We start from the raw sequence: 25375 nt of genomic DNA, 5'->3' as shown, positions 1-25375 counted from the left end.
AAAACTCTAAGCATATATAAGTAGATATTTCTAAGCATAAATGACAATCAACAATACAAAACCCAACAGTCTGTGTTTAATATGAGCATCCACCATTGACAGTATACACTCACCGGGCAGGTATACTTGTAGTGGTGGGTACATCTTGCCAGTACTAGATTTGACACACGTTTGCTTTCAGAACTGCTTTAATTCTTTGTGGTATAGTTCAACAAGGGGCTGGAAACATTCTCAGACATTTTGGTTCATATTGACACAACAGCATCTGCTGGCTGCACGTCCATGATTCGACTCTTCAGTTCTACCACATCTCAAAGCTCTGCTGGACTGAGATTTGATGAGGCCACCTGAGTGCAATAAACTCACTGTCATATTCAAAAAACAATTTGAGATTATTTCAGCGTCAGCGTGTTATCCTTCTGGAAGCAGCCATCAGAAGATGGGCACACACGCTCAACAACAAAACTCAGTAAGCCTGTGGTGTTTAATCGATGCTCATTTACAAAAGTCCCCCCCCCCCCACCCCCCCCCCCACACACACACACACACACCATTACACTATCACTGCAAGGCAGGATAGATCCGTGTTTTTCATATTGTTTGCTTCCATGTCTACCATCTGTATGTCCCAGCAGAAATTGAGACTCATCACACCAGGAAACAATTTTCCAGTCTCCTGTTGTCTAATTTTGGTGAGCTTGTGGCAATTATTGCCTCAGTTTTCTGTTCTTAGCTGGCAGCAGTGGCACCCAGTGTGGCCTTTTGTTGCTTCAAGGTTCGCTGTTTTGTTTCTTCAGAGCTGCTCCTCTGAAAACATCATAATGAATGGTTATTTTATTCGTCATTGCCTATCAGCAAACAGCAACACAGTCATTCTCCCCTGAACCCTACAAGGCATTTTCACCCAGAGAACTGCCCACTCAATTTTTTCCCATTTTTCAGACCATTCTCTGTAAACCCTAGAGGTGGTTGTGTTCCCAGCAGATCAGCAATTTCTGAAACGCTCAGACCAGTCTGTCTGGTGTCAACAACCATGCCATGTTCAGAGTCACTGAAATCTCCTTTCTTCCCCATTCTGATTCTGACTTGACTGACTTGATGTCTGTATGCCCAAATGCAATGAGTTGCTGCTATGTGATTTTCTGGTGACATCTGTGTGTTAACGAGGAGCTGAACAGAAAGACATAACAAAGTAATTGGTGTAATTTGTAACAAATTACGTCAGCAGACTCAGTAACAAAACCATGATGTTAAGATTATGAAAATTTATTCCAACTAAGTTTAATTAAATGTTGTTTAAAAAAAAAGTTTTTTCATGTCTGTCAGTGTACAACATCACATAGTTTCTCTGTGTTTATACACCACTCTGCATTTAATCTTTGGTTATTATTCATCTCTGGGTCTCTTGCACAGTGTGCCTTTTGTCCTCTATACCCTAATCTTAAATTGGTTGCAGCAAATGGCCACCCCTCCCTTAGCCTGGTTATGCTGAAGGTTTCTTGATGTTAATGAGAGTTTTTCCTTCCCACTGTCGCCAATTGGATGCTCATAGGGGGTATTGTCTATATTATTGCAGGGTCTTTAACTTACAGTATAAAGCACCTTGAAGCAATTGTTGTGATTTGGTGCTATATAAACAAACTTCAATTTGTATTTACTTGTCCCATAAGATTAAGAAAAACATAGCTTAAATTTTTTTTTCCAAACAACCTTTTGTTCCCTGAACGCCACATTTCTGGTTTTTCTGAAGATTGTCCCAAACTGGACCACCTCCAGCTTCCCCCTGCCTCCTGCTCCTGGATCAAAAGTGTCCTCGCTATCCGGCCCCAATCAATCAAACTCAGCCTCTGCAAAAAGATTTAAAGTACCTTCGCAAAACTACAGTATTAACAATTTGCAGATCATGTCAGAAGTTTTTATTAGTTACAATGAGCAGAGTATCACTGTACATACTCTGTGTTGTCACAGTTGGTCTTCAAATCACTGTCTCACTGTCCACTGGGTGTCACATGTTTGCTAATCTAACAAGAAGGTGAATGACACTCATCCTTAACAACTACAATATAACGGGCCTAGAACAACTTAATATGACACAGCATGCTAAATATGTTAACTAACATCCACATGCTTTGCTAGTGGAAGCTCAGAGTATTCCAGCCATGGTACACTCATTAATTGCTCTTTGTTTTTGCTCTGCAGTTCTTCTTAATCATTTTTCGGATATGTTATAGTTGCATATATTATACTATGATCAGCTTGAAGCCTCACATCAATGCATTTCTACTAGTCCAACTGGATTAAGATGATGACGTCAGATGTATGCTTACACTTACAACAATTAAAATGAGAATGGTGAAATTATCCTTTTAAGTGCTGTTTACCCGATCTGCGCAATAGTTTGTTGATTAAAAATTAAATTAAAAAGCATTTAAGCCAGCAGAAGTTAATAATATAATCATATTAAGCTTTATTAACTTCATCTGTTTAATTATTTTGAGCGTTTATTTGCAGTGTTTCATTCCAAGCGGATATTTATGTTTAGATAACGCTTTCTTCTTTGTGACGCAAATAATAATTTCACGTAATAATCGGTTTCTCTATCTGAAACACCTGACCACACCCTAAGTAGGACCCAGCTTCCTGTGCAAGTCCCTGAACGCCCCATTATTCTACATCAATTCAACAGGCAACAGACTCTCAGGATTCGCCTCAAAACTACACCTGCGAGCCCAGCAGCAGTTTGAATGTTGGCGTATTGATACAGCCTCATGTGTGAGAGGGGAGGTGAAAGGTGTTTGGCTGCTTATCCTCTTAGTAGCATTATGCTGAGCCTCGTACAAGCCCTGCCATGCGGTGCGCCCTTGTAGTTCCCCAAAAACCGGAGTCAGCATCTCTGCGTCCGTTGCGCACAGCTGGAGGAGCAGTCCGCAGCGGCGCGGAGCCGAGCAGCCGGCCGCACAGGTAAGATCCGCGTCCTTGCTCTCTTCACACCGCTGCTTTCTGCAATTTATCCTCTTTTTGGAAATACGTTAGAATGCTGATAGAGTGTAGATTAATGATGTACACCGACCTTGCATTATAATCCGGGCTGTCCTCAATTAAACCCCAACGCGCGTCTTTCACTCGCAGATTTCATGTTTGTTTGTTTGTTGTTTTTTTTTTTTTTTAAAAAACATGTTGACGTTAATGCACATCTGGCAGTTTGAATTATTAGTATTATTTCATTTACAGCACGCGCGGATTTCATCACGCTAATTTCTGTGCGCTCTTTAAGCCACAATCAGCAGGAATCTCAGTATTTACTGCTTTTATTTAGACGGATCTCCTGTTTTTTCTCGCCGCTTTAACATGTTTGACGTCTTTTCAATGGACTCCTATTATGTGAGAAGCTAAAGCCTGAGTGATTATGTAGCCATAGTAACAGGTGGCTGTCTGCATCCTCTATCACCCTCAAACACACACATAGATACACGCGCACGCGCGCGCACACACACACAAACACACTTTTCCTTAGTATATCTGCAAGTATGCAAGCAGAGAGGACATTATAAATACACACGTGTTCGTGATGTGATTTTAAGCTGTAGGTATTTTCTGGTTTTCAGTCCTTCCACAGGTCAAAGCTGAAGATGAAACACACTTTGTGCGTACATGTGCTTTTTTGTCTGCCGTTGGCTTCTTCATACCACATAAGAGCGCAGGCATGACTAAGGATTAGCAATGCATCTGACATAACTTCCTGTTTGGAGTCGAGACAATGAACGTATACTTGCCTCAGAGGAGGAGACTAAGGTGCAGCCGCATCCTCTTCTTTATCTCAGGTGTGCTGCTGTGTTTCGTCTACACCTTGACTTTGAAGGCCAGGCTGTCACAGCCACTAGCCTCCACCCAGACGGATGATGGAGCGGAGGTGGGTAGCGATGAACATGTGGAGGTCAGCATCCGGGAGTTGATACCGTCTAATGAGACTGAGGAAACTAAAGCTACCCTGGTGAAAGTCGTCAACAGGACGGATATCGAACAGTGTATCTATGTAGATCCCCAGCCTCCCAAACCGCCACCAACTCCACCGCCACTGACCACCGCAACTCCACACTACCCCCCAACCCAGCCACCTCACAGGAAGGGTGACTACCCAGAGGACTTGTTCTCGATAGAGCAGCGTCAACAGGGCTGGGTGGCCCTGCACATTGTAGGGATGGTTTACATGTTTGTCGCCCTGGCCATTGTCTGCGATGAGTTCTTCGTCCCTGCGCTGGAAGTCATCACCAACAAGCTGGAGATCTCAGATGATGTGGCTGGGGCCACATTTATGGCGGCGGGAGGCTCTGCCCCTGAGCTCTTCACCTCCCTGATTGGGATCTTCATCTCCCACAGCAACGTGGGCATCGGCACCATTGTGGGCTCAGCCGTCTTCAACATTCTCTTTGTGATAGGCATGTGTGCCATCTTCTCTCGGGAGATGCTGCACCTGACCTGGTGGCCTCTGTTCAGGGACGTGAATTTCTACATCCTGGACCTCATCATGCTTATCATCTTCTTCCTGGATAACATGATCCTGTGGTGGGAGAGCATCCTGCTGGTGCTGGGCTACATCAGCTATGTGAGCTTCATGAAATTCAACAGTCAGATCGAGCAGGCGGTCAAGACCCAGCTTAACAAACACATGAGCATCGTTAAGGTGTGGACCACAGAGGAGCCAGAGAAGGTCAGTAAAGGTCCCTTTTTTAAAACAGGTGTTCAATGGCTACAGTTTACCCATTTTTCTGTCTTTTTTTTAATTTCTTGGTCTGATTGATGAATTGCGCCTAGAGGTGAAATCATTAATTCCCGGGCTAAAATAATTAATCAGTTGAATAGTTCATTAACAGATAATAATTACACAGTACATTGGTTGGTAATCATTTTTAATACAGAAAAGGCAGTGTGTGTGTGTGTGTGTGTGTGTGTGTGTGGGTGTGTGTGTGTGTGTGTGGGTGTGCGCGTGCGTGCGTGCGTGTGCGTGCGTGTGTGTGCGTGCTGCTTGGACTAGCTTACCTGCCATCAGGCTTCCAGGCTTTCGTGGTCACTTTGGTTTTTTGCTCTTTAAATTTAGACAAATGAACACTTGCTGTGACACTTTTATTGCACTTTCGGTCAAATTATATTCAACATGAGCAACTTGAGCATCTTCTTTTGTTCATGGCTTCACGATCACTGTGAGGAGAGATGGGGTTTGAAAGCATGAAAGAAAGTAACATCCATAAATAACTGCACATTGCTACAAAGACTCACAATTCACTGAAATGAAACAAGTTCACTTGAAATTAGGTAAAATAAATAGAAGAAAGAAAAAAAAAGATTGAAGGTTTGCCTTCAGACAGGCTTATGGAGTCAGTCACTGTGCAGAGGTACATTGCTACACTGGGTTTGGCTCTTTCATGAGATTTGTTGACATTAGGAGAGAGAATGAAGCGTTAACAGGTGTTAGAGTTATTTTTGCTTCAGCAATAAGAGAACAAAAGAATTTCTTTCATTCATCACGCATTTATCAAACATAAAAGGATGGATGCAGCCAAAACAGATGTTTCTCTAAGCAGTTGTTACCAGATATACTATCTATCCATTTATTTTCAGTATACACAGTATATTTTCTATCCTTTCATCTCCGCACAGTTGGGACTGCCGCCTGCTCGGACACACTGAAAGAGAGACAGTGATTTGTGGTTCTGAGCAGGTGACAGACTGTATTTGTGTAAAATCCTTTGATGGTACTGAACAGAGAGGACTCCAGGTGTCATAGATGGGGCGTCACAGGGTGAAGTGATACAAGTGTCAGTCGTTCTGTCAAAGCCCTGAAATACCACTATATAGAGACATCATTTCCTTTACAATTTAAAAACAAAGGAATAAAAGGTTCATTTCCTGCAGGCTGAACAGCTCTCTGCTCCGCTGCTGCTGGGAGAGATCAGCAAATGTCTGAGGCTGTAATCAACATGCAGAACTGCATTACAATATCTCAAGGGCCCGCAGCAGGTTCGCCAATTAGCCTGAAGCATGTCTGCAATCAGCATGTGCTTCAGTATTAACACCAAGTGCAGTGAGATGCGTTGCCACATTACTGGGTCAGAATTGCTGAAATTCAAAACCTCTTCACAGATTTCAGTACATGGTGTTCACATTTATATACATGCTCAACCATCATTTTTTTTGTTCTTTTCATCAATAGAACACATTAATATCACCTGTTGCATACACAAACACATATATACATAGATTTGGGAGCTCAGTTTAGGAGCATTCATCGTGGAAGCTGTGTATCAGTAGGAATAATGCAGTTGTTGAAACTGAAGATTTAAAAAGGATCAGCCTCAAGGCTTAAGGGTTGTGACTTACTCTTCTGCTGATGGTGAAAAACTCATGCTGGCTGGACTTTTAACTAGATTAGGGGCTTACTACTGTCTTTTGTAAAGGATTAACCTGGAATTCTTGACCTGTCTCGAGACTACAGCTGGAACCATGTCAATTCATCACTTTGCATGTCTACTCCTATGACTGAGTTTAGACTGAGTTTCTACAGTACATTACAATACAATACAATGTTATTTATATAGCACATTTAAAAACCAGAGTTATGTCAAAGTGCTTCACAGAACCAATTAAGAGCAATAACACATACAAATACAGACCAATCAAATTGCCAAAGCTGTTCATATGCTTGAATGTATACGTGTGAGGTAACTCGAACTACTGTTAACCTGAACTGCTATTAAACTGCCTCACTATAGGAAAGTGAAGCACCACCACCTCCACCACCTGCTGCTGCTGCTCCAGCTGCTCCAGTTGCTGCACCAAAAGTTGAAGAAAAATCCAAACCAGAACCTGTACAACCTCCAAGCAGCCCTCAAAGCAGCAAACTGCTTCCAGACTCACAAGATGACAAGACAAGACTCAAGGTTTGAAAAACAAACCTTTTGTTTGTTTAGACCATATGAAGGATTAACAAAGCCCCAGCTCTGAAAAATTAAATACAGTGAAATACTTAAATCTAGTCTTTCTATTGGCCAGTAGAGGGTGAACTCCCCAGTTGCAAAAAAGGATGTCCAGTTATATAGATGTCTGGCAAAACAACTCTAATGATCACTTTTTAAGGACATCAGTAAGCACTTAAATGTTGAGTTTATGGTGTCAGTCATTATTTTCAGTTCTTGCTGAATATAAAATGATGTTCAATTTGTAAATTATGGTTTAAATTACAGTCCAAAAAGATGACAAAACAGACTAGCTTTTTAGTGACCCCATGCTGTGAAAAAAAGTCAATACCACATAAGCATGCAGTGTTCCTTGGCCACTCCATCACTTCAATCTGGCCTGGAAACACTAATATGGTAATGGGACAACTGGGTGATGCCACAACGGCCCTTAGAGCTTTTATATAAAGCTTATGTTATTTGTTGGCTAAATCTCCAGTTAAACTGCAGTGTGACTTCCTTAATTTCAAAGCAAAAATGAATATTTACTTTCAGATGAATTAATGGAGGGATGCATCAGTTCATAATGGAATAAGATCGTAAAGGATCAGCAGATATTTTATCTACACAAGGAGTGTAAGGCTCTTCCTGTTGTAGCTGTTGTAGTAGCGTTTAAGTGTTAGATTTACTTTTAAAATCTGTAGGTTTGGTTTATTTTATATGTATATGTATTGTTAGCAAACACACTTGTCTGGAAAAAGTTTTAAAACCTCAGGCTTTAGCAAACATAGTGTTAGCTAACACAGCAGTTTAAACTTCCAAAGCCAATATAAAGAATAACAGAGGTGGACAACTCTGATATAATAACATAAGTTCTTTAATAATTAATAACCCAGTGAACTTGTTACTTGAATTTACACTAATTAAAATTATCAGACTTACTTGGCCTGGCTTGCTACTATGGTAAGCTAGTTAGCTGGACATGCTAATGTTAGCATCTTGCGTTAAAGTAGAGAAACATGTTGGTTAATCTGTTCCTCACACTTTCATTGACTGTTTTTGGCCCTTCAACGTTTGAAACAAAAGTCAGAAGTCATCTGATGAGACAGTTTGTTATTTGATTTTTGGGGTAGATATTGAGGTCCATCAGGCACTAGTCCTTCTCTCCCTTTTGTTTTTATTGTCCAATTCTTAAAGGTGTTTATCACAAGGCAAGATAGTGACATTGGCAAAACAGCCTGTACATATTGTTACAGGCTGTAACTATAGTTACAGGCTCCATTTATTATTCTTTTCAGCAATAAAACTCTAGAGTGAGATGACAGTGTTAGCCTGTAACATTTGACAATAATTGTTACCCATTTCATGCCAGCCATTTTGGCATGTCAGTGTAGGGTACGCTCAGGTGTCATTTACAGTCCTGTTGTATTTAATGTTTTAAACCCATTCCATTTATGTGTAGTACCAGGACCCTGGTTCCTCTAACTGGATCATAGCCATAGTTGACGTTATTAATTATACCTGTTTTTCCCCTTGCAATACCTTGTCAAAATGGCTGCTCTAACAAAAGCAAAACACCTTTTTGATTCTCACTGGTCTGCACTGGTTAGTATTATTAAAGGTTCCCTAAGGTTAAATGCTTTAGTTCTGACTACATGCCTGTTTGTATGTAGGTGCGTCCAGCCCTGCAGCGAGGAGGCAGCTCAGCCTCCCTACACAACACCTCGCTTCGGAGCACCATCTTCCAGCTGATGATCCACACATTGGACCCTCTGGGAGAAGGTAACCAATGTTTTCTCGGGTGATAATATCACATCTGCAGCAAAATTAGAAATTAAAAATGCACCATGCTCATTTAAAAACTGGTTCAACATACATATTTGGGTCAACAACCAAATATGTATGTGTAAATGTCAAAGTTCTAACCTCATTATTTAGCTACAATTTGATCCTTAATTTTAAAGGACTTTCTGTGATGAGGTATTTTACCATTTTAACATAAGTAAACAAGATGCAAGATGTTGGAGACAGCAGGACCTCACTAATGATTACTTTCATTATCAGTTCCCTAATAAATTTGTCTGTAATTAGATTTAATTTTTTTTCTTACTTCTGTACCTGATGCTGCATCTTCCATTCAGGAGTAGTTAAATTAATTAACAAATAGTTAAATCTGCTTACAGCTTCTTTACAGTTTTCTTGACATTTATTAAAGGCCTATAAGCTTCTTATAAATGCTTAGAAGGCTTAAATAAATCATTATCATGCATAAGAAAAAAAGGTGTAATTTAAAATAATAATTAAAAAACCAAGTAAAATCCTGTTGTTCGATTAAATGTTCCAGCTTGTTGCGAAGTTGCCAGTGACTCAGCTATATCCCTCCTGTCCCTTTCTCTGAGTCAGTGTCGCGTGATGAACCGCAACGACCTTCAGTCTGTCCTTGAACTCACCGGTGTGCTGTTCCCTAACTCAAAGCACTGAGCCACTGTTGATCCTTAATCAGCTTTTCAATGCAGGGTAATAAAAGCTGGATAAGAGCCAGCATGCTAGCAAGCCGAGCGCTTTATCTCTGTGGAAGCAGAGACCGGCTCCTTGCAGCTGGACTGCAGTACGCAACCCTAACCCTAAACATGAGTGATTTCCAGATTAATACACCTGTGATTTTTTGCATACAGTTCATTTGTGGAGCAACTGGTTTCAGTGCAGCAAGTGTGCTGCAGTGTATTCCTGGGTCAGTCAGATTCATTCCTGAATCTGACTTATCCGTTATTTCAGCTGATCTATTAGGTTTCATTCACTACATCAGAACAATGTGAAGTTACATCTTTCTAATTCAGAAACTTCTGCTGTATTAGGGAGTTGTATTTAATTGATTTTTTTCATTCTTTTGTTAAATTTAAACAATATTAAGGACAGCGTTCCTGGAGGATTAAAAAGTTAAATTATAATAATTCCACAATAGTAATGCTACACAAAAAGTTACACATCAAAGAAGACGTTTTTGGACTGTCAGGTTGTAGCTAGACTTTCTTACTTTACAGGATTTGACTTGAGTTTGTGGCTTCTAATGTTCCTCACAAGGCTGTCTGTTACAGTGTGGACAATGACTGCAGGGCATCTGATTTAAAGTATTCTTGCTAACAATGTCACCAAATTTGCAATGACAGAATTGGACAATGTAAGAAAACTTGACAAGCCATGGCAGTTGCATGGTTCAAACTTCAGACCCTTAATCAACCTTTATGCATACCCGATTACAATTATATTAGCAGAAGAGGAAAACCCATGAATGATGTCTTCCATTTTCTTAGCATAGTACAAGCAATGTTCCCTCAAATTTTTCATGTGTCTGAGTGAACACACAAACTCCCTGAGCAGTCCCTTGGACCACTGTGAGCAACAGCAGACATGTGCACTGTGGTCACGCCAGCATGGAATCCATCCAAGTCACATGGTTTATTAAAATAATCAAATTACAGCATTTACATTTATGTTATACTACTTTTAATTAACTGCTTTAGCCCACTTACAATGAAAATGTAAATAAATCTTGTTCATGACCTGTGTAGTATGTTAACACTATTGGAAGTAAAAAATAACTTGAACTCCAATTCTGAAAACACAACTTTCTTTTTTCTTTTTTTTTTTGTAAAGCTCTGACTTGTATTATTAGTATGAGTCTGTGGTCTGGGAGAGAGTCCTGTAACTCTGTCTGCAAAATACATTATATAATGTTGGGCAATTAATTATATAGTTACTTCTTCAAAAAAAGAAGAACTGAGTTATGCAAACAAGTTTTTTGCAGCCGTTTACCTAAAAATGCAGCCAAAGCATTTTTTAAAATAAACATTTCAAACTATTTACAGAACAATCAGCTGTTCTGCATCAAATTTGTGCCACTCCAAAAAATAATTTCTGTCCACTATGAGATAAAGGAGAACAGCAGCCTGATACCTGCAGGCCTGACAACAGGAGATGTATCACTCCTCTAATACCTGTAACACTCAGTAGTTGCCTCATTGTTCTGACACACACAACACATTACACGTCTACATTACACACTAACTACACAAGATTTGCGCTAAACGTCGCAAATCTCTCACATCTCAAAACTTCCCCCCTTCCTAAACAACTAAATGCCACGTTGCCATATCATTTTTTGATTGGTCGACATGGTACATTTTTCGACCAATAGAAAGGGTGTGGCTTTTTTTTTTTGTTTGTTTTTGCTCACAGGCGGAGCGTGCTTTTTAGTGTTTTCCTTATAAAACGCAGTTTTTACCGTTTCTTCCTACAGTAAATATAAACAACGATAGTATTCAGGAAGAAAACCAAACATTTCCCCACTTTTTCCGTCAGTTGTTCCGTCTGTCCTGCTCACATCTCCAATGGTTGTACACGTTGTCATTAACGTGGCTTCACTCCATATCAGCCACGCCACTTTGCTAGGTAAAACACTGGTGTCGGCACATAAGGACGCTGTCATAGCCTGTCAACGATGTTGATTAGCTGTGTATATACGAATGTGAATCGCATTATTGGCTGGACTATGGGATAAGGTGGCATCGTTCTAATCCTATACGGGAGCAGCCAGTCACTTATTGACTAACACTGCAAAACAGAATTGTTAAAGTTTTAATTTTAATTTCAATTCAGGTTAGATTTTTTTTGTGCGCAACGCAGATTTTCTGTGCGCAGAGACCGTGCCAGCAGTGCGCAATTGCGCACGCACGCAGCTTAGAGGGAACATTGAGTATAAGTACAGTATAATACTCTATATAATAATGTATATGCAGTGTTGGGAAGGTTACTTTTAAAATATATTCCATTACAGAATACAGAATACATGCCCCAAAATGCATTCTGTAAAGTATTCCGTTACATTACTCAATGACAGTAACGTATTCTGAATACTTTGGATTACTTAATATATTATCATGCTGTTTACAACTATATGAATGTACAATTGCTGTGATTTATTACTGTTACTGAAGGTCCGCGGCTCCAAACCGTAGTAAAGGGACCTCTGACTAATACGGTGGGTTCTGTGTCGGGCTCATAGCCGAAAACTAGCTTTACTTTGTTGTCTGGGTCAACTTTGCTAGCGAGAGACAGAGAGAGGCGTTGAAAGGCTGCTCCAACGGAGCTAACTATTGTTTTTGGAGGAAAACACGAACACGGTGTACAGTCGAGTCTTAATAGCTTACTTACAACTGAGCTCGTCAGGCACTCTTCTTGGCTGCAGTGGTTATTATTGTTTCTGCTCGGTGACAGCTCGTACTTTTCCACTCACATTTTTCTCCCTCCTCACGCTCACAGACACATAACGGGTATGGCAGTTCATTCTCCCTGCAGCACGGACTACACTGCCATAAGGCTACATTCTTTAGGCCTATTAGCTTAGCACAACAACAACAACAACAAAAGCGCTCTCTCACCCAGGAAACACACAGTCGCAGAGAGAGCGCGTCACCATGGCAACCGTAACGCTGCTGCCTGGAACAACAGAACGTAGCTGTCAAACAAAACCCAAACAGGCTTGACCCGCCACAATATGAAACAGGGAAGTACCGCCGTGTAATCCATTTATTTCAACAAAGTAACTGTATTCTAAATAGCACCTTTTTAAACGGTAACTGTAACGGAATACAGTTACTCATATTTTGTATTTTAAATACGTAACGGCGGTACATGTATTCCGTTACTCCCCAACACTGTGTATATGTGTGTAAAACTGAAATAAAGTAGTGTATTGATTGATTATTAAGAATTTAATAAAATCAATGTATCTTTAGAATAGTTCAAACCAATAAAAAAATGATACTTACTTTATGAATTACAAAAATAAATTGTAAAACACACACATTACATTTCCAAGTTTGAAGTCTTGCAAATTTTAGGCAATCTTTATGTGGTGTGCTCAGCTGTAAAAGGAAAATGAATGTGACTCTAATTCTGACTTCTAAAATCGCATTTGCTCACAAGTTGCCAGTTATTTTGCAACCAGCTCAAACTGTTTTTTGATAAGCAGTTATGTGTGACAGCGTTTAACCTGAGCCTGTTACTACCATGCAGAGATATTATTTTTGTTACTATGAAACATTTACTGCACCATGAACCTGAAAACTGTCAGTCAAATTGAAATGGCCCTGAAGTTACAACCATGTCTGTGGTTTCCATCGTAGAAGCAGTTCTTAGAGAGGCCATTAAAACCCCTGGCCCCAGAAAAGTCAGAAGAGGTAAGAGTTACAAAAAGTTGTTACCTGGTTTGAAGCGTTTGTTGTCTTTAATTTTTTTGTGTATTTGTTTGTGGCTCAAACTTCAGATTTCCTGCTTAGTTGTGTTGCTTATCTATGTTTTGACGTCAAACTTTCTGGAACTCATCACAGTCACTCAACATGGGCATGTTAAACTTTTGGTCCTCATCTGTTAGCCTGGCTAATACAAACCTGACATACGAGACAATTCACCACTGAACAGAATAATGTTTAGAACAACAGTGGGGCTCAAGGCCAGGGATGGATTAGCCACTGAGTTGGAGATGACTCCAGATGACTCTGACATATCATGTCAGCAGGTCCATCAAACCCAATCTAAGTTAGGCAGATACCACAGGAAACCACATAGGTCATATCCAGGCTTCAGCAGGTCTCAGCTGTTTTAACCAATACCTATTCACACAGACAGTATGTGTATACCAAGAATATGTGGGTGTTTTGTGTCGCGGTTTGGAGAATGAGCTGATTTTTCACCTTTGATGTCAAAAAGAAAAAAGTAATTAAGGAGTCAGACTGATAACGTTGTGTTGTGAATGTCTGCCAATCAGAAACATCCTTTAATGGTGATGTTAGAGGGGAGGGGCCAGTACAGAGGAAAGGTAAGGTGAAAAACATCATTGCTGTTGTGTTGTTTCTGCACTAGTTGTTCTTGTGGTTGTTGTTATTGCTGTTGTGTTCAGTCTGGTCTGGTATTACAGAACACATTTTTGACCGCTATGCATGCATTGGATGGTTGCATGTTTGTGTGTCCGTCAGAAAGCTGTGAGAATCGTTGACCTTTTCGCACACTCTGGCTGTTTGTAAAGAACATGACTAATTTACCTGTGGACTAGTGTCATTGGCTGATATTATGTATTAGACAATTTGCATATTATTGATCAAGAAACTGACCTCACAGCCCATTGTTGCTGGGTTCAGTCATTATGCAAATGTACTGTTTATAAGGTAGGGGAAACCTGCATTCAGCTGAAACTGAAGAAATCACTTGGATGAATGAGGAAACATTTCTCCCACTGAGAAAATGAACACAAACAACTTTTTGGGGTCCAATTAATAAAAATCACATTTATTGGACACTGCAGTGTGTATCAATAAATACGTGGTTTGACAATCTTAGAATAGTTTCCAGGTTTTTCCAAGGGTAGCTGCATAGGCAAAGACTACCCTGACTAACTTCTGAAGCACACCCAGTCATTTTGGGGGGGCCTGAAATTTGACAGAAATTGCACAGTACAGAAGCTCCTTTGACTACGATGACCTGGATGACTGAGAACCTTCACAGACACGCATTACAGAAAGGAGTTTCAAGGGTTACTTCTGGTAGGACTTATGAGCGCTGATGTTCCACCAGAGGGCACTCTTCAACTTCCATAACAGTATAAACCCAACAACCACATAAACCAAGCCAAGGCATATGGAATGTAAACAATAAATTACAAACAAACAAAAAAATGTCCTTAAAGACTGGGAACATTGGAATGGTAAATAATCAGATATCTGTATTGGCCTGAAAAATCTTATCTTAGTCAGGCTCTAGAGTAGATAAAAGCTTGGTTGTGATAAACAGCTTCAAATGAGTCTTAAGTAAGGTTCACATTTTAGCATAGGTACCAGTAATTGTACCTGTTCTCACGTTTGCACTGGATTGGATTGGATCTTTACTCCTAAATGCTGGTCAGTGTGTGTTTATCAGGTCATGTTATTGTTAAAGCTGGTTGTAGAAGAACAGGCTTCACATGAGATTTGTTTGAGCAATGATTCTTTTAACTGCAGCGAAGAACAAAGTAAAGCCTATGAATGTCCCGGTGACGGGCAAACTGCAGAGCAAGTCCCATCACCGCTGCAGCGAAGGTGAGTTGTTTGTGCGATGAAACGCCTTTCCCAAAAGCATACTTCCTGTGGGTGTGTTCCAGTGCCATCAGTATTTTGTTTGACTAAATGCATAGTTTTGTTACATGATTTCGAAACATAACCCGGATTTCCAACAACATCTGATTTATATGTTGAAGCGCTTGTATTTCTCTGGACATTTTTACCCACAATCCTCTGTCATAACATTGCGTAATTTTGTATTGTAATGCAACAGTACAGAGCACATATCAGTTATTTTTGGCATCTGTCTGAGATGTACGCTTGTGATGTGTGTTAGCCCAGTTTTGCATAAAGACTGAGATAAAAAAAAATAATCATATTTTAAATCACATGGGATAAAATTTAGTCTCAGTGTGATGGTAAAAATCAAATATCAAAATATCTCCCTCCCTAATTGATATTGTGTTTTTTGGTTTTGTTTTTTATGTATTTTGTACTCCATTGTATTGAAAATGACTTTAAATATGTTTTGGCATTAGGCTCAGTTTACTTTTCCCATTTTTTGTGCTATTAGCTCAAACGGGTGAAAGAATGGATCTTTCTAAAGAGCTTACAGAATATGAGCCTGGTGTTTTAATAGGGTACCTCCAGAGCTAAAACTCTCTTTGTAAAATTTCTTCCCTCCTAGATATTCCATGATCAGCTGTAAGCAATACTATCTGCTTGTCAAGTGATAAAGTATAGACCCTGCTTCCAGGTCTTTAGATGGAAACCAGCACGCTAACTTACTGCTTCTGAGTCAATTAAACCTCATAAATCATCTTTTTCAGGGATGCCGTGATGTTAAACTTTATTGTAACAGCTGGGATAGCAGTGATGCTGATCATTTTTATTGAAGATAAAATCTCATTGTTGTCACAGTGTTTGTTTAGGAACCAAAGAATTCAATTCAATTCAATTTTCAATTCAATTTTATTTATATAGCGCCAAATCACAACAAATGTCGCCTCAAGGCGCTTCATAGATACAGAGAAAAGCCCAACAATCATATGACCCCCTATGAGCAAGCACTTTGGCGACAGTGGGAAGGAAAAACTCCCTTTTAACAGGAAGAAACCTCCGGCAGAACCAGGCTCAGGGAGGGGCGGCCATCTGCTGTGACCGGTTGGGGTGAGAGAAGGAAGACAGGATAAAAGACATGCTGTGGAAGAGAGGCAGAGATTAATAACAGATATGATTCAATACAGAGAGGTCTATTAACACATAGTGAGTGAGAAAGGTGACTGGAAAGGAAAAACTCAATGCATCATGGGAATCCCCCGGCAGCCTACATCTATTGCAGCATAACTAAGGGAGGATTCAGGCTCACCTGGTCCAGCCCTAACTATATGCTTTAGCAAAAAGGAAAGTTTTAAGCCTAATCTTAAAAGTAGAGATAGTGTCTGTCTCCCGAATCCAAACTGGAAGCTGGTTCCACAGAAGAGGGGCCTGAAAACTGAAGGCTCTCCCTCCCATTCTACTTTTAAATACTCTAGGAACAACAAGTAGGCCTGCAGAGCGGGAGCGAAGTGCTCTAATAGGGTAATATGGTACTACAAGGTCATTAAGATAAGATGGGGCCTGATTATTTAAGACCTTGTATGTGAGGAGCAGGATTTTGAATTCAATTCTGGATTTAACAGGAAGCCAATGAAGGGAAGCCAAAACAGGAGAAATATGCTCTCTCTTTCTAGTCCCTGTCAGTACTCTTGCTGCAGCATTTTGGATTAACTGAAGGCTTTTCAGTGAGTTTTTTGGACATCCTGATAATAATGAATTGCAGTAGTCCAGCCTGGAAGTAATAAATGCATGAACTAGTTTTTCAGCGTCACTCTGAGACAGGATATTTCTAATTTTAGAGATGTTGCGCAAATGGAAGAACGCAGTCTTACATATTTGTTTAATATGTGCGTTGAAGGACATATCCTGGTCAAAAATGACTCCAAGGTTCCTCACAGTGTTACTGGAGGCCAAGGTAATGCCATCCAGAGTAAGAATCTGGTTAGATACCATATTTCTAAGCTTTTCAGCGCCGAGTACAATGACCTCAGTTTTATCTGAGTTAAGAAGCAGAAAGTTAGTGGCCATCCAAGTCTTTATGTCTTTAAGACATTCCTGCAGTTTAACTAATTGGTGTGTGTTATCTGGCTTCATGGACAGATAGAGCTGGGTGTCATCTGCATAGCAGTGAAAATGTATGCTATGTCTTCTAATGATGCTGCCTAGGGGAAGCATGTATAATGTAAACAGAATTGGTCCTAGCACTGAACCCTGTGGAACTCCATAATTAACCTCAGTGTGTGAAGAGGACTCTCCATTTACATGCACAAATTGGAGTCTATTAGATAGATATGATACAAACCACTGCAGTGCAATACCTGTAATACCTACAGCATGTTCTAATCGCTCTAATAGGATATTATGGTCAACAGTATCGAATGCTGCACTAAGGTCAAGAAGGACAAGCACAGAGATGAGTCCACTGTCAGAGGCCATAAGAAGATCATTTGTAACCTTCACTAAAGCTGTTTCTGTGCTGTGATGAACTCTGAAACCTGACTGAAACTCTTCAAATAAACCATTCCTCTGCAGATGATCTGTTAGCTGTTTGACAACTACTCTTTCAAGGATTTTTGATATGAAAGAAAGGTTGGAGATTGGCCTATAATTAGCTAAGACTGCTGGGTCTAGAGATGGCTTTTTGAGTAAAGGTTTAACTGCAGCCACCTTGAAGGCCTGTGGTACATAGCCGATTATTAGAGATAGGTTGATCATATATAAGATCGAAGAATTAATCAATGGCAGGACTTCTTTGAGCAGTTTTGTAGGAATGGGGTCTAAAAGACACGTTGATGGCTTGGAGGAAGTAATTATTGAAGTTAACTCAGAAAGATCGATTGGAGAAAAAGAGTCTAACTTAACATCAATGGAACTAAGAGTAGCTGTAGATAATATTACATCTGTGGGATGATTATTGGTAATTTTTTCTCTAATGATAAAAATTTTATTTGTGAAGAAGTTCATGAAGTCATCACTAGTTAACGTTAAAGGGATGGTTGGCTCAAAAGAGCTCTGACTTTTTGTCAGCCTGGCTACAGTGCTGAAGAGAAACCTGGGGTTGTTCTTATTTTCTTCAATCAGTGATGAGTAGTAAGCTGTTCTGGCTTTGCGGAGGGCTTTCTTATAAAGCAACAAACTATTTCTCCAGGCTAAATGATGATCCTCTAAATTTGTGACACGCCATTTCCTCTCCAGATTACGAGTCATCTGCTTTAGGGTACGTGTTTGAGAATTATACCACGGGGTCAGGTACTTCTGATTAGAGACCTTAGTTTTCACTGGAGCTACAGTATCCAGAGTCGTGCGTAGTGAGGAGGTGAAATTATTAACAAGATAATCGACCTCTGTTGGGGTAGCGTTCAGATAGCTGCTCTGCTCTGTGTTGGTACAGGGCATTGACGATGATAACAGTGGCTGGATTATATTCTTAAACTTAGTTACAGCGCTTTCAGAAAGACATCTACTTTGATAAAGAAGAGTTTGAACCTGGAAATAGATGATGTAAAGTTACAGAGCGGGGTCATCAAGTCCATGTGTAAAAGTCACAAACACTCTGCTCATTCACTAACTTCAGAATTCCAAACCTCCTCTGGTATTAACATCAGCACAAACACTGTGCTCTGGGAGCTTCATGGCTTTGGTTACTTGAGCTGAGCAGCTCCTGTAGGAGGAGCTGTGCATGAGACAAAGAAATTGGATTAAATTTATTCTCATCTTCTAATTTAAAAAGTTAATATCAGGCTGCATAAAAGGATCCAAAGGATGTTTAATTTGTAATTAATTGTGTGAATATTCAGATGAAGAAAGTTATTATTTTAATAGTTGTACTGTTGATTAATATTGTAGTGACTTGTGCTTTGACATTTATTGTGATATTGCGAGTGCACATATGCACATGGTCTTCTATCAGTAATCAGAGACAGTTTTGGGGTTGAAGGAGGTTGCTCTTCAGACTCAGTTCATATGTTTGTGCGTCATAGTGTGGAGTAAGGAGTTGCTTGACAGTCTGAGGTGCACAGCAAAGTGGGGCTGTGAGGAACCTGGAGAGGCCTCGACAAGACCGAATCAATGAGCCCTGAGGATTAACATGCAGATGAGTGTGCATGTGACTCTCTTGCCCGCCTTTAGTAGAGCATGTTTATTGCCAGACACTCCAATCACTCCCACTGCCACTTCATACTGGCCTCTAGAGCAGAATAATTTGTCAGTGTAACATTAAATTTGTGATTTATCTTCACTAAGTGTGAAATTAGCTGCAGTTCTCTAATATTTAGATACGTTTAAAAATAAGTGTGAGCAGAAGTTTTCCAAATTCTTTACTACAGCAAACTTGCTTGGAAATTCAAATTCATCTGAACTTTTAATCACCTAACTGCAAAGTACTTTAGCTGATATAAGGTGAGGAGTCATCAGTCTGAAGTGATGGATTTAAAATGGTGACCATAACACAAACCAGCAGGGTTATTACATCATCCAAAAGTGACTCTGTTCAGTTGTGTTCAGTTAGATATGGGGAAACACTGCTGCATGCAAAGAACAAACTAAAAGACATCTTTGCCCTTTCAAAATAAAATCAAAGGAAAAGTCACAGTGGCAGGTAGACAAAGAAGAAAGTGAATAGGTAAAAGTAAAAGCATAAAGTCACTAAACATTTAAGTGAGGTTGATGTGTCCTGTTTGTAAAAAGATGCAGTGAAACTGTTTTATCTAAAATGGTTATGGGTTATTTAAAATCTGCAGTGTTTGAAAAGCAGGTTAAAATTCATATTTTTATCCATATTACTCTGTGTGGTTTTCTTCTTTTTTAAGATCCAGATCAAAAGCCAAAGTCTGAGCAGCCAGCTGCTGCCGGTGCACCAGAGGGAGCAGCTACTGCTGAGCCGTCCACCTCACAGCCTCCAAAGGCAGAAGAGACAACTCAGGAAACATCTGACCGGCCGGATGAATCGAAGGTACGAGATGATTTCAGCTCACTGTGCAGTTTGCTACAGAAGTGAGTGAGTGAAAGTGGAGATTTTAACAACTTTGATCCTATAGTTTTAAAAGTCGTGATAATACACGTCCCATCTTAATATGAACACACGTGTTTCTTTAGCTGTTAACTAGTTTCTTTTGGCAACATGACAAGTTGTCAAGGAAACTGATGAAGACCTAGCAGCATCTGTACCCTCCATGTTTGGAATTGCGAAGCACTGGAATGCAGTCAGATGTTAATTACAATGTGAAGCCTGGGAAATAACAGGCGTGATGAGCATGTGAAGATGGCATTACTGTCTCCCTAGATTTGAATAGATTAGCTTCAAATTCATATTTCTGCTTCTTATCTTTTCAACAGACCTGGAGACAGAAAGCTATGACTTTAACTATGTTTCTTACTTGATTTTGAATCTTCAGATTTTAAATTGGCCTCTAATTATTCCTGGCATAATGTATTTTGAAAATGCACCCAAGGAATATACTTAAGTACATGGTGTATTAGTAAAATTGAAGGAAAGATAGTAAGAGCGTTGGCTTCAACCTGCACATTTTCAAACTAATTTAAGAGGTTTTGGCTTGCTTCATATTTGTTTCTGGTATGTGTTCTTCTTTCCTAACATATTACATTTTGTTTATGTGGTACAGTTCAAAATAAAGCTTGAAAATGACAAGAATGTATAATCTTTAACAAACACATCAATTGAGAAATGAAGGTAACCGTTAACACCCACACAAGTTGCTTTCTGTCAGTTTAGTGTCACCTCAGTTTTCTGGCATACTGACCTCAGATCACACTTTGCATGAAGGCCTGTTAATATGAGCTGCCAGCACTTTTTGAAAACCACATCGCCAAAGCCAGAAGTTGTGAACAAGGCCGTGAGGAGGTTGGATAACATGCAGCGTTGAAGAATGATGGAGGGCCTAACACAAGCACACTAGCTTATACTTTTTGTTAATTTATCGTTCATGTACGCATAAAAAAATTAAAAAGGAGTGGCAGTAATGTTGCAGAATATTAACAAAGTATTATAGTAAGATATTAACAAATAACAAAGTAAGATATACTTAATCTATCCTAAAAGTTGGGAAATTACTGTGTTATAAGCAAACTAACACTACAAACTAAAAGAACCTTGCTCAATGAAGTAAATACAATATCACAAAGCAAAATAGCTCACAAAGGTAAAAAGAAAAGACGCAAAATAAAAATAGAGCTAATTTAAATAGAAGAAAAAAGTGAAGAGCTAAGATAATAAGGGGGGCTTAATAAGTAAAGCTCTGACAATATAGAGATATTTCAAATACACAATTCAGGCCACAGAAATGTTCCTTCTCTGTAACATGTCCAGGATTATGCTGCTGTAACTGGTGCAGTCCCTTCACACTTCTTGTTACCACTCAGAGTAATGTCTCTGTCGCCCAAAAGTACTGAAACCATGTACGGTCACAGTGGGGTCTGGAAAATGTGAGTGTGTCAATATCTTGCTGCAGCACTCCAGGATACACATCAAACTACACTAACTGTGAGCTCACATTTGCCATGATGATCACTGGAAGAGCTCCAGAGCTGAAACCCTGTCTTATCCTCCAGGACTGTTGTGCTCAGGAGATGGATCTGTCAGCACCATCAGCTGGTGAAAGGTCTCCATTGCTCAATCTCATTAGAAAATAAACCAGTAGTAGACTGGTAGTAGAAGTAGACTCATCCAAGACTGGACGTTTCAAGACTTTCAAAACAAAAAGTCACAAGTTCATACACATAAATAACAGTGAGCAGCGGACATCTACCTCATTGGGTAATAAAGTCCTCAAATAAAAAAAAAAAAAAACAGCTAATTTGTGAAACGTACCTAAAAATTTTCTCATGTAAAATCATCAATTCACCAAGACCTAAACCAGCCTTGAAATATTAAATACTAATTAATAAACCTAATGCATCTTTTATGTGGTTCCCGCTTCGTTGTATGCAGTGAGTCAGGTGGTTTGACTCACTCTGTTCCTTCTCCTGCAGGCAGCAGCAGCAGCAGCATCAGCAGGTGGATCAGGGGGCTCTGAGGGCAGCGCTGAAGATGAGAGTGGTGACGAAGAAAGCAGTGGATCGAGCGAGAGTGAAGATGATTGCGACAATGAAGACAAGGAGGAAGAAGAAAAGGAGGAAGAAGAGGAGGAGGAGAACCAACCATTGTCTTTAGGGTGGCCTGAAACCAGGCGCAAGCAGGCGACTTATCTGTTCCTGCTGCCCATCGTGTTCCCGCTGTGGCTCACCCTGCCTGATGTCCGCAACCTGGTGAACAGCCCTCATCATCATTATCATTATGACCTATGACCTTAAAGCTTTACATACTAAAATGATGTATTTTATTATCTTTACCCATGGAATTGGAACAGAATTGGCTGAAAACTTGGCTTCTGTAAGCTGTACAAACTTGATAGTTTAAGACATATTCATGCAATATGTGATTTTGACCGTGGGCACTAACAATAATGGTCAAGGTGAAATGCTTAGCTAACCTACAGGTAATATAAAGTTTTTACTGATTTTCACATTTGGTGTTACTTTGATCTGATTTTCACCAAAATTAATTCATCTTGAGCTGTTTTTGGTATCTACCATTGACTGTAGAAAACATGGACGACGCGACCCCGCCTCCTACCATTGTTCAAAAATGAAGCCAAAATACCCCGTTTGTGGAGGCTGCCATCTTGCAAATTTGGAGCCAGAGTCTGCGCAGTAGTGACTTGACCCTGTGCACGAGAAAATGCTAACTTCCTGGTTTGAGACCGGATGTGGGGTTGTACATTTTAGGTAGCTTTACTGTGCGGTCAATTGCTACTGCAAAAATATACTCCAAAATCATGTCCAAAACTCAAAAACGGAGAGATCGCGTTAAGTTACAAAGAGCAGAAGGTGGGAACACTCACCACTGTTGTGTCATAAAAAATCTAATGATCAATTTTGACGTTTAAAGAGTTTAGATCGATCAGTTGTTTACATCACTCAACACAAGCAGAACTGCATCACTGCAGCAGAAGACACATCGTCCACATTCAGAAGCACATCTCTGTATAGTGACTGGTCTTATGATTTAAACAGGCAAATGTTTAGCATTCAAACTACAGGTGAAGAATAGTCAAACCAGATGTTTCCCCCGTTATGTCAAGATCAGCTAGTCAAGTACACACCTACACAGCATGTCAACAAACCGTGAAAAAAGCCACAAAAAAAATGAATGATTGCTGCTAAGGGTTTCTATACATTAGTATTTACGAAGGGTAGGTTGTGACTTACCTTCAAAATTACAGCGGTCCCTCGCTATAACTCGGTTCACCTTTCACCTCGCTGTTTCGCAGATTTTTTAGTGCAAGTTTGCATGCTTATTTTTACGTCGCTGTGGCTGTGTCCCAATTTAGGGTCTGCACGCTTGAAGTACGCGCATTACGCGTACTACGTACGGCGCGTACTATAAGTACGAGAAGTGCGGAAGTGAGAGGTTTGTGAAATGGGACGGTCTAGCCCTTTGTTGCGCTGTTCAGGTTGCCTAGCAACCATGATACTAACCGCGAGAAACGTTACATACAGCATTGTTTGACAGAAATGAAGAAGAAAAATGTTTTGTCATGACATCACTTTGATTAGTCGAGTATCTGAGGCTGAGGCCACGGGACTATATATATAGTCACTGCCGCGCTATGAATTGTGGGATATATGGGACTTTTTATATGGGACATTTGGAGTATGCATTTGAAGTACACTTCGAATTGGGACAGCCGTCGTCGCGTGGCGGTGACGTAATCGCACTTGAAATGCGTACTTCAAGGTGCAGACCCTGAATTGGGACACAGCAATTGTGTCCTGCGTCCTGATCGCTGCAGAGATCTCCTCCGTCTCTCCTGTGCAGTACAGAATCGCTGCATCGATGCTAGCAGTGTGACTCTGAAGTGCAGTGCTGTATGTCCACGATGTCCACGAAACGTTTTACACCGTCAAAAAATAAAATTGGCTACTTGATTTCACCTATCGCTGGTTATTTTTAGAACATAACACCCGCGATAAACAAGGGACAGCTGAGAAATATAACATTTGAATCCCTTTTCTCTTTTGCCCTGAGGCGTGGGGAAAAAATATCGACAAGTCGATGAACATCATTTACAGATATATTGGGTAAATGCCCAAGACATCTATAGAAATGTAAATCGCCGCTTGATTTATTCATTTGCTTAACTTGTTTTGGACCGTAAACAGGACGCGAATAGGACACCGGAAACAAAGCTCCCCACAGGAGTTTCCGCACCGGAAGTAGCATATGCTAACGTGCACATAGTCACTTGAGGTGGAGCGACTGTGTAACGCTCCTGCCCACACACCCGCTGGACGTGACCGCAAACACGCCCCTCTACACTTTTTACGTAGCCCGGCAGCTGGAGTTTTTTTGCTGGTTTACCGCGACTGACGACTCGTTTAATTAAGGTAAATACAACCATGTCACTGTTATAAAAAAGACACACAGCTTATCATCTTATAGTTCTAAAATCACTCTGTTGTTAATTTGTTAGTTAGATTAGCCGTTAGCATACACACTGTGTTGGAGGCTTGTTGCTAGCTAGTTAGCGATGCTACACACCTGCTGCTCTTAATAGTCTACAACACTTATGGGGTTTTTTTAAATCCATTTTTAGACAGCGATGAGATCAGCTGCACACTCTACAGAGGCCCAGAGTTACTGTTAATATCAAAAATATAATGCTGTCCTGTGAGATTTTAACATAAGACTGTGAGTGTAATGAATCTAAAACTGTTTAAATCTTCAGAGCCCTCTACAGCCTGGTAACATGGAGACTTTAAAAACATCAGCAGAACGTTTCAGTAGTGTAGTCTAATTTGTTCTTTTAATTGAATAATAGTCCATATTATATCAACAGCTACATTCATCCTGGAGAGAAACTAGTGAGGGAGACCATGAGGACCAAGCTGGGTTTCCTGGGTCCAGAGGTTTGGAGAAACTTCTTCCCTTTCTTTCATCACAGCTGTCCTGTGCCATAAGTTCTGTTGACCCGCTGTAAGAGGCATCATTTAAGAAACACCAGGAAGACTGAAGCTCATGGCATGGATCAAGCAGGACTCATGATCTTCACCAGCAGCTCCCTCACAGGGAAATCTTCAGCACTCCTCTGTAGGCCCGCCCCAGGAGATGGATAAACCCAGCATTTCATCAACACTGTGATGAGACCTTTGGTTTGTGTAATGTTATAAATACTCAGA

The 25375-nt window shown here is 40.2% G+C and overlaps 1 protein-coding gene across 2 annotated transcripts in view; it reads left to right on the top strand.

The window, feature by feature from the left end:
- The first annotated feature begins 2805 nt into the window (after window positions 1-2805).
- Window positions 2806-25375, top strand: part of LOC102780926 (sodium/potassium/calcium exchanger 1-like) — a 30489-nt gene continuing 7919 nt past the window's right edge. Inside the window, exons 1-9 of one of the 2 annotated variants that reach the window (XM_087841843.1) lie at window positions 2806-2961; window positions 3606-4708; window positions 6768-6935; window positions 8624-8732; window positions 13136-13189; window positions 13777-13827; window positions 15002-15079; window positions 19948-20090; window positions 22127-22402. In XM_087841843.1, the coding sequence (XP_087697969.1) occupies window positions 3758-4708; window positions 6768-6935; window positions 8624-8732; window positions 13136-13189; window positions 13777-13827; window positions 15002-15079; window positions 19948-20090; window positions 22127-22402 (1830 nt within the window). In that variant the 5' untranslated portion in view covers window positions 2806-2961; window positions 3606-3757. The remainder of the gene's footprint in view (window positions 2962-3605; window positions 4709-6767; window positions 6936-8623; window positions 8733-13135; window positions 13190-13776; window positions 13828-15001; window positions 15080-19947; window positions 20091-22126; window positions 22403-25375) is intronic. The other variant, XM_087841840.1, reaches the window with a different exon arrangement.

Source organism: Neolamprologus brichardi, chromosome 1 (assembly GCF_056152115.1).
Source record: "Neolamprologus brichardi isolate AB-2024 chromosome 1, ASM5615211v1, whole genome shotgun sequence".
In the NCBI taxonomy this organism is placed as follows: domain Eukaryota; kingdom Metazoa; phylum Chordata; class Actinopteri; order Cichliformes; family Cichlidae; genus Neolamprologus; species Neolamprologus brichardi.
This window is presented reverse-complemented; position numbering and strand designations above follow the sequence as displayed.